At 36.6% G+C, this 12,830-nt stretch overlaps 1 protein-coding gene across 1 annotated transcript in view; it reads right to left on the bottom strand.

Moving 5' to 3' along the window:
* TG (thyroglobulin) overlaps window positions 1-12,830 on the bottom strand; it is a 154,730-nt gene that overhangs the window by 92,355 nt on the left and 49,545 nt on the right. The window contains exons 26-34 of the mRNA XM_042786183.1: window positions 12,577-12,774; window positions 10,665-10,829; window positions 10,053-10,118; window positions 9,246-9,326; window positions 6,999-7,136; window positions 6,350-6,526; window positions 5,140-5,251; window positions 4,499-4,578; window positions 2,487-2,630 (exon numbers count right to left, since the gene is read on the bottom strand). Of these exons, the coding sequence (XP_042642117.1) occupies window positions 2,487-2,630; window positions 4,499-4,578; window positions 5,140-5,251; window positions 6,350-6,526; window positions 6,999-7,136; window positions 9,246-9,326; window positions 10,053-10,118; window positions 10,665-10,829; window positions 12,577-12,774 (1,161 nt within the window). The remainder of the gene's footprint in view (window positions 1-2,486; window positions 2,631-4,498; window positions 4,579-5,139; window positions 5,252-6,349; window positions 6,527-6,998; window positions 7,137-9,245; window positions 9,327-10,052; window positions 10,119-10,664; window positions 10,830-12,576; window positions 12,775-12,830) is intronic.

Consider the following 12,830-nt stretch of genomic DNA (forward strand, 5'->3'; position numbering starts at 1 on the left):
AAAGCAGAAAAAAAAAAAAAAAAAAAAAAAAAAAAAAAAAAATTTGGAAACAATTACACTTGAAGTTTTAAAATGTAACCAACACCTAATTATTTCCAAAATTTCTTCTGGGATCTGAATGCTGCATCCTCTCACCACAAACACCAAGAGTAAGGATACAAGGCTGCTTTTCTATCTAACCCTTGTAAGCTCGTACATGAAACCAGGCTTCCCTAAATTTCCATATTTATAAACATTCCTACAAACACTTTTCAAAATGCAGTTATTTCTGAACAACTCATTTAAGTTCTGTGCTTTTTTCCATCCTCCTTTCTGGTTTTGGTTTTCTGCATCACAAGGGACATGAAATTTTCTCTGCTTACTGATTAGCAAACAAGAAGTTTCCCCTGTGTATTCATATTTTGTAAAACAGTTTGATTGATCAAATCAGTCATAAATTCTCTACTAAGACAAAAAAAATTACCATCCCTACAGAAGCTGAAGGCAGATCAGATTTTCTGTTTGCCTCCTCCACTTTGTACTGCCCATGCATGTAATCAAATAGATATTTCTAGAACTTCAGGAGTTCTACCATTCACACCGGCAGGAATGAAGAATTAGGGCTATCCAGAACTCTCTTCAAAATACTACCATGTGTTTTTCATTTACTGAGCTGAAACTATGACTATACGTATGAAGTCAAATTGTTAATGAGCAGAGCCGTAGTCATAGAGCTCACACATCAACTTAACGTATTATGAAACACAGAGACACAAGTACCTTCCCTACAGAAAAACTGTAGACTAAACCCAAGACCCTGCTTTATGCTAATGTCCCACTCTCTATAATAAATTCCTCCTTCAGATTTCACTAATTTTCCCTTTTAGCCTCAGAGCTTTCTTGTTCCTCTTCCTGGTTCCCAGACCCCCAACACACTAGCATAACTGATACAAATTTTTGTCTGCAAATATCTCCATTTGCATAAACATCTGTGCCTTACTGTGTGTTATAGTGGAAACACATCTGAAGCTTCCTAACTACATAAGGAAATGTCACCATCTCTCCTAAACACTCCTGCTTTGCATACACCCCAGGCTCCTCTTGATCATCTCTCTCTCCATGAAGTGAGCAACATACTTTATTTTTAGTTGGCTCTTTGTCAACAAGATGAAAAACTTTTCCAAGAGGTGGAGGTGTATCTGCGCCTCCACTGTCTCCACTTTGACTTTCTACAATTCTTCATTTTCACCCCTGGATGTTTCTTAGTTTCCTCTGCCATTGCTTACTTTATCAGGTCTGCTGTTCCCTTTCTCTCAGTGCTTGGTCCTCAGCTCATCCATCCCTGAGCCCACACTGAGGATTTGGGAAACGCTATATAAGCTTCTGTGATGCCCCCTCAACTCCATGCTGTATGTCCTCTTTAGCAGGTGTTACCCCACTGGTGAAGGAAATGGATGGTCTAGTGGGCAAAGTGCCAGCGTAGGACTTGGAAAATCTCAGTATCAAGTTCATATTTCAGTCACTGCCAGTGTGAATGAGGGTTTTCTTTAAGTTTACCAACACTGTAAAATGCAGTGTATTGCCAGGACAACTGATTTAGATTTAGACAATTTTAACTGGATTATCTTTGTATCACATGCACTGAACAGTGTGTATCTACATTTCATGCCTCCCATCTCCATTTTGATATCAGTCCCCTACTTTACAAAAACTGAGGGAGTTTAAAAGCAGGAAAAGTTCTCATTATTCAATTTTTTTCCTTTATTCTTTCAACAGCACTAGACTTGCCTGCACGGGGCCTCGCTGCTTTCAGTGAAGTTCAACAAGGTCGTGCCCATTTAGACTCAATAACAGGCTATCCTCCCATAAAAGGGGATACAGCCAGGCAGGCAGTCATTGTCATTATTGTTTCAGTGATGTTAATGGAGTCTTTTGTTTTGCTATGGAAAAGAAAACTCACTTTGACTAGATCAGGTTTTGATTCTTCTTGAGGAGATAACCAAACTTCTCATAACTTCTCCTCTGTTTAAACACATGATGGCTTCTTACTGCTTGAAGAATACAGTTCTACCTTGGAATTTGGACTTGTCCCTTTCTTTATCAAAACAGTCACAATTGAATTTTAAATTCCTTATCAAAACCGAACCTTTTGAAGTTATGCATCCACCCACACTGTTAAACCATAAACCAAACAGTGAGAAACAAAGAAAGATGTCCTGATCAGGACTGTGCAGTGGGACAAAATATATTTGCATTCCAACATTGGCCACAAGTCTCCCATCTGAGAAATTAAACACCTATTTGAGGTATTTCTATTCATTTTCTATTAAAAAGGAGATTAAACTGTACCTTTCTTTCTCTTGCACGTATTTGTCTGCCTTGTCTATTTATAATCCTTGTAAATGGGTCCTCCATATGAAAGTTGAAGCTTCTATACATTGAAGCTAAATAATAAGGTTCAATGAGCAGAAACCAGTCTGAAAAACCATGTTCCCTGCATCACTTACCAGGCTTTTGATACCAGCCAAACGGGTGTATTCTGACTTCAGCATCTGGTGAATTACAGTTTGAAACTTGCCAAGCACTTCTTGTTTCCTCAGCACACATCTGGATTCCTAGGCTATTCAGAGTCAGGCACACAATCTTTCCACCTGCCACAGAAATACACAGCTATAGAAATGAGGAAATTTTTCCTCTTTTAGATAGTATTTTGAGTAAAGTGAATACAATACAGTTTCACTGCGTGTCAAAAGGAATTCCACTGACTTAGAAATCAAAGGAGGGAAATACCAAATATGGGCCAAGTTTCACTGTTGTTGAAAATGGTGTTGAAAAATCACAATGAATTCAATGTGAGGGGAGGTGGGTAACCAACTTCATAACACATTAAGGTCACTAGGAGTATTTCCACTGAGCAAGGATCAGGACCTCTTTGAGCAAGCTGCCATTCTGGTCAATGCAATCCTAGAAATTATAAATCCACATGTATGTTGAAACACATCCCTACTTATATCAGGATAAAAATTCTGCCTTTCAAAGATCTAGTGTAAATGTTTCTGTACCTGAAAAAAATTATGGGCCTGAAACCCAGCTAGCAGTTTCATTGAAGATTTATCCTAGCTCATGTTAAAATCACTACTGGAACTCCTCATGACCATATGAATGCCAGGACTGGATGTCTGAAATACCGCAGATAATAAATATTAATCAGATAAACTAAGAGATGTCAGTTTTTCTTGTTCAGTGTTTTAAAATCTTTAATCTATTTTAGAACTATTTAAAGAAACTTAAAGATATATTCAGGTAAGACTTCAAATTTCACATGGTCACATTGGAGGTCTGAAAACTGTCAACTATTTTTGATTTGTGCAGTAATTCCAATCTAAACTATATTGGACTAATTTTCCAAGCTACATATTTTTGATAGAGTGAAAATTTTGTCTGCTCAACAAGAAAAGAGAATTAAAAATATATATTTATGAAGTGTTCCAAATTCTTAAGTGAATTGTAAATCCAGCTCATCCTAATGACCTCAGAGAGAGCTAATTAGCACGGTACTTCCAAAAACAAGGCTGTCCATTTTAGTGGCCTAAATCTGAATTTGGAATAAAATATTAAAAACTATTTCATTGACTTTGACCTGGATGGCATCCAATCTTAAACACCTGCTAAAGACTTATTTTCAAACAGAGCACTTCCTTTACAGCCGGTGGAAAGAAAAGTCTCTCCAGAACAGGATTCAGTCAACCAAAATTCTCAATGACCCTATAGTTGCGTCTATACATCTCCCTGCTGACTACTCAGGAAGCATAGGGTGACAACACCCTTTAATCTAGCCATCTCAGGTGAGCAAAATACGTTTGACTTTCTAATGGCTTTCAAGACACACATATTTTTAAAGATCTGATTTCCAATGTCTAATATAAATGGTACTTGAGTTTTAAGTAGCTAAAATACTAAGGAGGACAAGATAGGCAACTTCTATCCCCAACCAATCTTCCTTAATTAGAAGAGTAAAATCTGGGAGCAGAGAAGTCCAGACATCCAAGAAAACCAAAAGGCTAAGCTGCCCCGAAGTATGCACGGACATTACGTACTTAACATGCATTTAATTTCAGTAATATTTAGACTAAGTCTCTCAGACTTTAAAAAAAATGAAATAAACAAGCAAAAACAGCAACAAAAAATTCAGAAAAATAAGTCAACCGACATTTTGGAAGAGAGGTTGATAAATGAGAAGTAACAATTGCCTGGAATTTTATCATTTTGAATTTCATGCTGTTGGAACTGTAGCTTCTTAAGGACTGATTCTCATGAAGTTTTCTTCATTTCTGAGATGTGGAGAATGTCATTGGGCTGAACTCCTAGAATTGGTTATGATTACTCAAAAAGTTGTTTAAGAGAGTTACATAATATCTGCAAGGTCTTTTAAAGTGCCCTTCAAAGCAAAAAAATTGTAAAATCTTTAATAATGAAGGAAGGGTGAAATTATTTTTGAAATAAAAATACTAAAAAATACCTGATATCTGGGAGGCATTAAAAAAGCCAAATCCTGTGCAACAGGGGTCGGCATCACACCAACGCTCACACTCAAAAAAGCTGGAAAGGAAAAACATCATTACTTTTATTATCAGGAGTAATCTGTCTCTGACATGGAGAAAGGAAGAGAGGACACTGCACTGGGGAGAGACACTGAGAACCTGCAGAGATGCCTTTCACAATAAGACTACCACATGGTTCTTCATACTGTATAGTCACTCCCATATATTTTCCATTTGTAGATGAAATTACGTTCTATCAGTATACATCTACTAGACTACATCTAATAATTTAGATGAGTGTTTCGATATCTGCTCTAAAAATACCAGCTTACCTTAATTTAGTATATTATTGCCAAGAGATATAACTGGCCAACCAGCAATCTAACAGCAGCATAAGTAATAATTCATATAGATATAATTACTAATCATATACATTACTATTTATAACTCAACTATAAATTTGCTTTAAATCATATCTTTGTTTTTTACTTGTTAAATATTCTCAAATAATGATCTTCTTGGATCAATATATCTCACCCCCTTCATCTGCATAACAGAACGATGGTACTCTAGGCAAGATTAAATTTCCAGTAAAAACAAAGGAACAGCCATATCCTACCCATCTGAAACAGCTTTTCTGCTCATGTCAGTCTTATTCCTCACTGAGATCCCAGTTATTTTCTGGAATGGTACACGTGTGTAGAAGCTCTTCACAGAACTTTTTAGAGTGACTGGAAAGGAAAAGAAAAAATTGCAGAAATCAGCTTAACCTTATAATTTACATATGCTGGTCAAGTAATCACACGGCAAGGGTAAAGTTTAAATTTCTATGCTACAATGGTCTTGATCCATCAAAAGGTAATTTTTACATTATCACAGTGATGTTTTGACAGCTAAGCCTGAAGATGAAGAAAAATCCAGTAAGTGAAGGCTCTAAAAACTTAGTAAAGTACATTGCCAAAGAAAGACTTCCAACCCAGGGCTTTTGTTTCTGAGACTAGTATTGATGTTACTCCTTCCTCAAGGTCCAAAAATGGGGGGACAACTCCAGATCAGAAGACTCCAGTGTGGTCATGCATTAGTCAACTTGTGCTGCACTTTAAGTTCCCACAAAAAACAGAATTTAATAGTTTACTTCAGTGGCCCCCTGCATTTTTCACAGCAAAAGTATAGGTTCTTGTACAGTGATAGCAGGCTTGTTTGTCCAGCTTCCACACATGAGCCCTATGAGAAAATCATTGAACTGCCAAACCATTCAAAGAGCAGAGGTTAAAATCTGTATAACTATAATTCTGGATTTGCTAAAAAATAAAATAAAATAAAATAAAATAAAATAAAATAAAATAAAATAAAATAAAATAAAATAAAATAAAATAAAATAAAATAAAATAAAATAAAATAAAATAAATAAAATAAAATAAAATAAAATAAAATAAAATAAAATAAAATAATAAAATATTACATCCAACAACTTTCACTTTTTGCATTGCTTAACAATGATGGAATTTTCAAGGAATTTCTCAGTGGCATTCCCATTTCACCCACATTATAAAAGGATCTAAGATATGGTATACAAATTATTTGAGCTACCCTTGGCCTCTCTGAATTGGGAATAATTGAAGTGGAGAGTGGAACTCATGGTTAATATCTCTCCATTCTGAACTGAAAATGAAAAACCATACCCTGAACAGCCTGACTTTCCCTTGCCTCATCAGATCACAGGACTCATTCGTACATTCAGACTTTTTATCTCAGAGTCAAGAGCAAAAACACCAGCTTGCATTATCAGGGTTAGAGCACACACTATACATCCAAATCCCAAAACTTGCCTATTTTACGATACACTGTCTGTGGTTCTTGGGGTAGCACAGTTCGACAGTTTTCTGGTATTTGGTCTATGCTGCCATCACAAATCTGTGCCTCTGGATAGAGGGTGCACACAAAGTATATGTCTGTGGCATTCTGAAGATCTGCCATTTGACAAAACTCATCTTCTTGTGCACAACCTAGGAAGAAAAGTCACTAAGAGTTACATACACACTCGAGGGTTTCTTCCCCTCTCTATTCTCCTTCATGACTTCAGTGCACCTAAAGCTACACATCAGCAAACAACTAAAAGTGAGAATGTCAATATTATTCTACTACTGTGCAAGAGAAACAAGGATGGATTCTGTTTCTAGTGACACTGAAGTTCAGGTTTACCTGGGGAGCACAGAAGAGGAGCTACACCACAGATAATTTGGGAAGATATATTCCCCATATTTTGATGATGAATGATGGGTATCGTTTCTGCCACAGTGGACAAAGATTGTAAGGAAGAAACAGGTGGCCCCACTAGCAACCTCCATGAAAATTTTATGAGTTTTCCCCCCAAAATTTCTAAATGCAGAGTTTCCATTCATCATTATTATAATAACTATTAGAATATTTTAATTAATTATTATTGCCTACAGAATAACAGACCCCTAGAAGTCTTACGTGTGAGACACCAAAGCACAGCTTCCTCTGCTGAGTACTTGTGCCGGAAGATCCAATACTGCTGGTAAGGGAGAGAATAGTTCTGGTCACTTTGTATCCGGCTGGTGTCCATTAGGTAGAAAAGATCCTTTGTGGAATCTGATATTCAAACAAACAAACAAATAAACAAACTGCTCAAACCCACAAAAAAAAAATAACTATGATAAATTAAATTTATTTATGCATAAAATTCTTCCTTTCATGGTAAAACAGCTGCAAGCATTTCATAGGGCTAACATTCACCGAAGGCTGCTTTTAATAACAGAATTGTCTACCCACGGTTATTTATGCTTGTGTAGGCAGTGCTTCCTTGTCAAGCTGCGCTGTACAATGTAGCATTGTCAGACTATTTCTACCACCTAAAAACTAGATTTAAATCACAGCTTCTAGAAATAAGAAGTTCTCTCTACTATGCCATGCAACACATCATCCTAACAGTGAAGTATGGTGCCTCAGAGGATGCTTATACCTTAATCAATCCAGATTTATTAATCCAAAATACAGCAGTTTCTTTATATTCCCTTGAGAATCTTTTACACCTCTCAGTGTTAAATGTTTTACTAGCAAACTTAATACCTATTTCAGTCATTTAACCTTATTTCTTCTAGTTTATGCTCCCATAGACCACAATAACTTCTTTCTGCCTGTGATCTTTAGATGTTCATACAATGCTTTATATCTCCTGAGCTTCCTCTACAACAATCAATCACAGCTATTTCAGGCTGTTTTCAAATTAATCCCTTTAAATAAGGGTCCAACATTGAAAGAGATGGACACTCTTCACTGATCTCTTATAAGTTTCTTCATAAATATCTTTTTGTTTATCAAATGCCATGAACAAGTCTCATCCCCAGTTACTCCAACATTGTGAGAGATTCTGTTTTTTTAATCTTACATGCACTGAAACAGACAGACAAAAATGAAAATAGGAAAGTAAAGACGTGCTGATGATTGCAGATGAAATGCTGAAGCACCTACTGACATGCTGGGAATGCACAATAGCTTTGAATTTTCTATCAGAAAATAGAAAAGATATGTTACCATGTGCTTTAAGGATGATCATCAAGTAATAAAAGCTCTGTAGACATTTTCCCAGATGTATCCATAACATTTTAAAAAAGATGACCTATGAGTCTTGTTACCTCTCAAGACTTAACTTCAGCTTTCAGTTTCTCTTGAAACAGTTCATGTAATGACTAAGACTAAAGGATGGAGGGAGAAACTGCATTCCTTGCATAACTTCAGGTTTTAATGATATCACCATCTGCAGCAAGGTAAATGGAGAACCCTGAGGCTTGCATTCATGCCTTGGCAGGTGAATGCAAGAGAATGTCACCCAATGTATTAAGTACAGTTTTTTCTCATTTTTAAGTCCAGACTTTAAAATACCACTAAATGTATATCAGCACCACTAAGTAAATGCCCATTTTAGTTTAAATGGGCATTTTAGTTTAACTTCCTTTCAGATTACATAAGAAACATTGGCAATTCACTTCATGTTAGGGTATTACATGTATGAAGTCACATGCTCAGGTAGTCATCAAGACTTCTCAGCAAAAATTACAGTTCATCAGAGATGAACCAAAGTGTTCTCAACAGGCTCTACTGCTCTCTTTGTCTTAGGATTATGATGTTAAAGGCCCACATGAACTGTAGTAACTTAACACAAATGATTTTGGATATATACATGAGTTAGTATAGTGAAGAGCAGACCCTGGAATAAAAAAAAAAAAAAAGAGCTAGAGTACTTCACAGGTCCCTCACTTTCATCATGCATAGAAGAAATACTTGTGACTGCAGCTTCATCCTGAATTTCATTATTTGCAGTCATATTGTCAGTAGCAGTAACTATGCCCAGGTACACAGGATAAGGATTTGATTCCTGGGTTTATGTAAAATCTTTTCCTAGCCAGATAATATTTCCTAAGTATTTATAGTTCAGTAAGTCTGAAAGAACAAGCTTTCCCAGAACTTTTTAACATATACCCAGCCTGGCCTGGGAAGGTAAAAACCATAAAGACAGGAGGCTAACATTTTTAACATCTTTCTCAAAACCTGTATCAGACTTTCTACCTAAGAGGAATTCTCTGGATTTCACAATATTATATATATAGATCATACATATATGGCAATATAAGATATTTTCTGGTTAAATTCTCCACTTCTGCTATCTTCTGCTGCCTTCTCTGTCTGCCCTTAGTATAATACCTGATAACATTAGATCATTCTCTGTCTTCAAGTCAGTAGCATCGCACGCAGAGGTTTTAGTCCGCGTTACCATATCCGAGCCTGGAATGCAACGGGAAATAAAGAACACAGTAATTCACTTTAACTTTCTTCCACAAGACAAGATCATCCATAGTTTCCAAAATTTAACAAATATTTTCAAGTGTACCATTCAGGAAAACTCCTCAGGTAGTTCACTAACTGTTGAATCAAAAAATGAGCAAAATTATCTCCATATAACTCTGGGGAAAAAACCTAAAGCAAAATGCACTGTTTGGAGGATAGAAGCAAATGCCATGTCCACAATCACTGTGCATTCAGCATCAGTGCTCTGGTGGCCATGTGCATTTATAATGTAGTATCACAAATAATTTATGCAGGTCCTGCTATGTACATTTCAACACTCAGAAAGTAGACTTACAAAAATAACACATGCAGGGTTATAATGCTAATAAAAATAACCAATCTGGTTATGTATAAAACGCCAAATTATTATGGTACCTGGACACTGATGGGACAAATACAAGAGTCTCCATAATACCATTTTCACAGGTATTAAAAGTTATGAAGTATATTCTCAGACACAGGAATTTACCCAAATGTCTTGAAACTGACAGTAGCAGAATAACTCCAGATTATAGCCACCACTGCCAGAAAAGATTTTTGAGTAGTATCTCAATTTGGACAGTATAAAAAAAGTGAGAATGACACTTCCACTCTATAACACACAAATGCCACTACCTACAGTTCATCATAAGCTTTTATAACAACTTCTGTTAGTTAACTCACCTCTCCACAGGTAAATTTGCTGAGAGGTAATAAAATTTCTTTCTGCTTCTTCTACCAATTTAGAAGCTATTAAAAAAAAAAGTCTGTTAGAATAGCTGCTCAAATTAAACAGGTTGTATTGAAATGCTCGGAAATTACATTAAAGACACATCGCTAGACTATGCATCTCCTTATTTATAATACAAGACCCTAAGGAAGAAAGGTCCCTTGTGTCCTGGTACTAGTCTGGGTCCAGGTGCCAAAGATTTACTATACCGTCCATTATTGTTTTTTCTGTGGAGGTCTGGGCATCTCTGTTTTTGTCTTTGCTCCAGACTTTACCTTTCTTTCAGATTATTGACTTGAATCTTCCTGAATTAAATACTGGAAATATTACAGGGTTACATACTAAACACATTCTTGACATTCATTAATGTTCACACAGTAAAACGTGTGAGGTCCATCTATCTAACAATGCATCCAATTAGAGAGTTCTTATTTTCCTGTGATAGTACAGATATGGATTTCCTTCAGAAAAAATCACTGAAATACAAGAGCAGGCAGGTAAAAAAGGCAGAGTCTATACAAGAATTAAAGAAAAGTAATGTAAATTGAGATAATTCATTGACATACTTCCATTGAACACTTGTCCTCCCAGGGTGAAGGAAAACATCTCTTTTTCATCATAGCTCACACCTTTACATATCCCATCTATGACAGATGCTGGTGTTGGACTCCAGCCATTTGTATTGCAGATCAGCACATCTGGGTAGCTCATAAAACTGCACAAAATGGTACCTAGGTTCAGGCAAAGAGAGAGTTGCATCACTCCAATAATGCTTTGCACCTACATAGAGCTTTTCACCCAAGTATCACAATACTTCCTCTAAATGTCAATTTAATCTGTGTCACTGAGATAGATACCATTTAGTATTTATACCAAAAAAAAAAAGAAAAAAAAAAGAAAAAATATAAGAATAAAATCAGAGCCATACATTCAAATTGGAGTACTAAGATTACCTATTCATACCTAAACTAAGCATTTGTAGCCTGCTTTTCAGAGATTTCAAGCACATATTGTTACCATCTAGTAAAATATTACTATTATCTGATAATACCCAACAGTGTTCTCAGCATTTTACAGCATCACGGAGACACATTCAATCCTTTGGCGGTCTTACAATCCCAGGCTCTGAACCAAGAAAGCACTTATATTTTATTGCAATGGATTCCTGGGTTGGTGCCCAATTTCAGTCAGCCCAGGCCTGAGTCTCCCCCAGAATCACGATGTGAGTCGGGGGGACCAGCATGTTTCAGGCCAGGTGTTCTGGCATCAGTCTGTTACCATAGCATCTAGACAATATCCAGCTCTTGCTTTGTACTTGCTGTCACAGCTCAGGCATTTCTATGGTTTTACAATGCCCTCTCTGATTTGTTTTTATGGACCGGGTATATGAGATATTGAATATGCTACTTTTTTCTTCTTTTTTATTATTTTTTTTAAAACAAAATGCTAGTCTAAGTAATGCATTTACCTGTAGTATTGATCCAAATAGGTCACCCCAACTAAACAAAGAGCTCTACAACAGTCACCTTCTTCACACCCTCTTCTATGTTCAAAAGTATGAAGAACACAAAAAATGATGGTAAAAATATAGAGAATGGAAAAGATCACCTAGAATATTTTGATGCAAAAAAACTATGAGATGCCAGAACAGAAAATAATTTTTTTGAAACATTTGCTTTACAACTTCCACAGAGACCATTTTCTCAAATCCAGTATCAGTTTCCACTCCAAACTGGAGAACACACCAGTCAGGACTGCATGCCTGAATTTGTAAGAGCCTGTCTTTAAAAATTTGAGACATCTGAATTAGAACTTCATTTTTTCTATAGGAAATGAACCTCCAATGGGAAAATTGATCCCATGTGAACTCAAACAGAAATTACAAAAAGCAAGCACTGACATTAAGTGTTTAAATTTGCTGGCAGAAGTCTGGGCTCTGCCTAAGTCCCACCTCTGCCAGACTCTGTCGATCACATTCCCACTTGCTCTCCTAGCTAGACAACCAGATTTAGAAGATTTCTGCATGCAATAACATAACGTAATTCTCTGTTTAGCATCTTGTTTTCCAGCTCCAAAAAGGGAGCTGATTTACATTTGCATTACAAGGACTCTGCCTGGAGGCCCCATCTTAATTCCCCCATCACCTGGAAGGCAACCGAACTGCATTAGGAGAGAGGCATTTTCAGAATGATTTATCTCATTTGGATGCAGATGTCTAAAGCAGGACAAAAGAATTATCCTTTCAAAACGTCCATTTCTCTCCAGAGCATCTTACTACCTCAGGTCTTTATTTCTATTGCTCCAGGCCAATTCAGCATTACTTAAATTCTGCCTACACCAAAAAATATCAGTGACGTAGATGCAGGCTGTTGACACTGGCATGATGTAGAGGTAGGTATACTGTGTCCAAAAAATAGCTCTATTCAGTTAGTGTTAGTTTTCTACTGCAGAATTTTATGTTTTGCTGTTAGACAATACCTCCATCAAGCAATATCTGACTCAAAATGAAGCCATCACAACAAGAGTCCCTGCTGCAAGTCTGCCGACAGAAGAGCTGAACGTCAGTCAGAGATGCAGTAGCTTCTGAGAGCACCACGGAGTGATATACGCCAGAAAGCACATTCTGAAAACTGGTCCTTTCAAAGGTCTTGAGTCCAGATGAGTTAAATTCCTGTTCTGGGTAGACAGAGCAAGAAAAAAAATATTCAAAAGAGCTCAAGAGGAGACAGGAT

This window comes from Tyto alba, unplaced genomic scaffold, assembly GCF_018691265.1.
Source record: "Tyto alba isolate M040663 unplaced genomic scaffold, T.alba_DEE_v4.0 Super-Scaffold_9, whole genome shotgun sequence".
Lineage (NCBI taxonomy): Eukaryota > Metazoa > Chordata > Aves > Strigiformes > Tytonidae > Tyto > Tyto alba.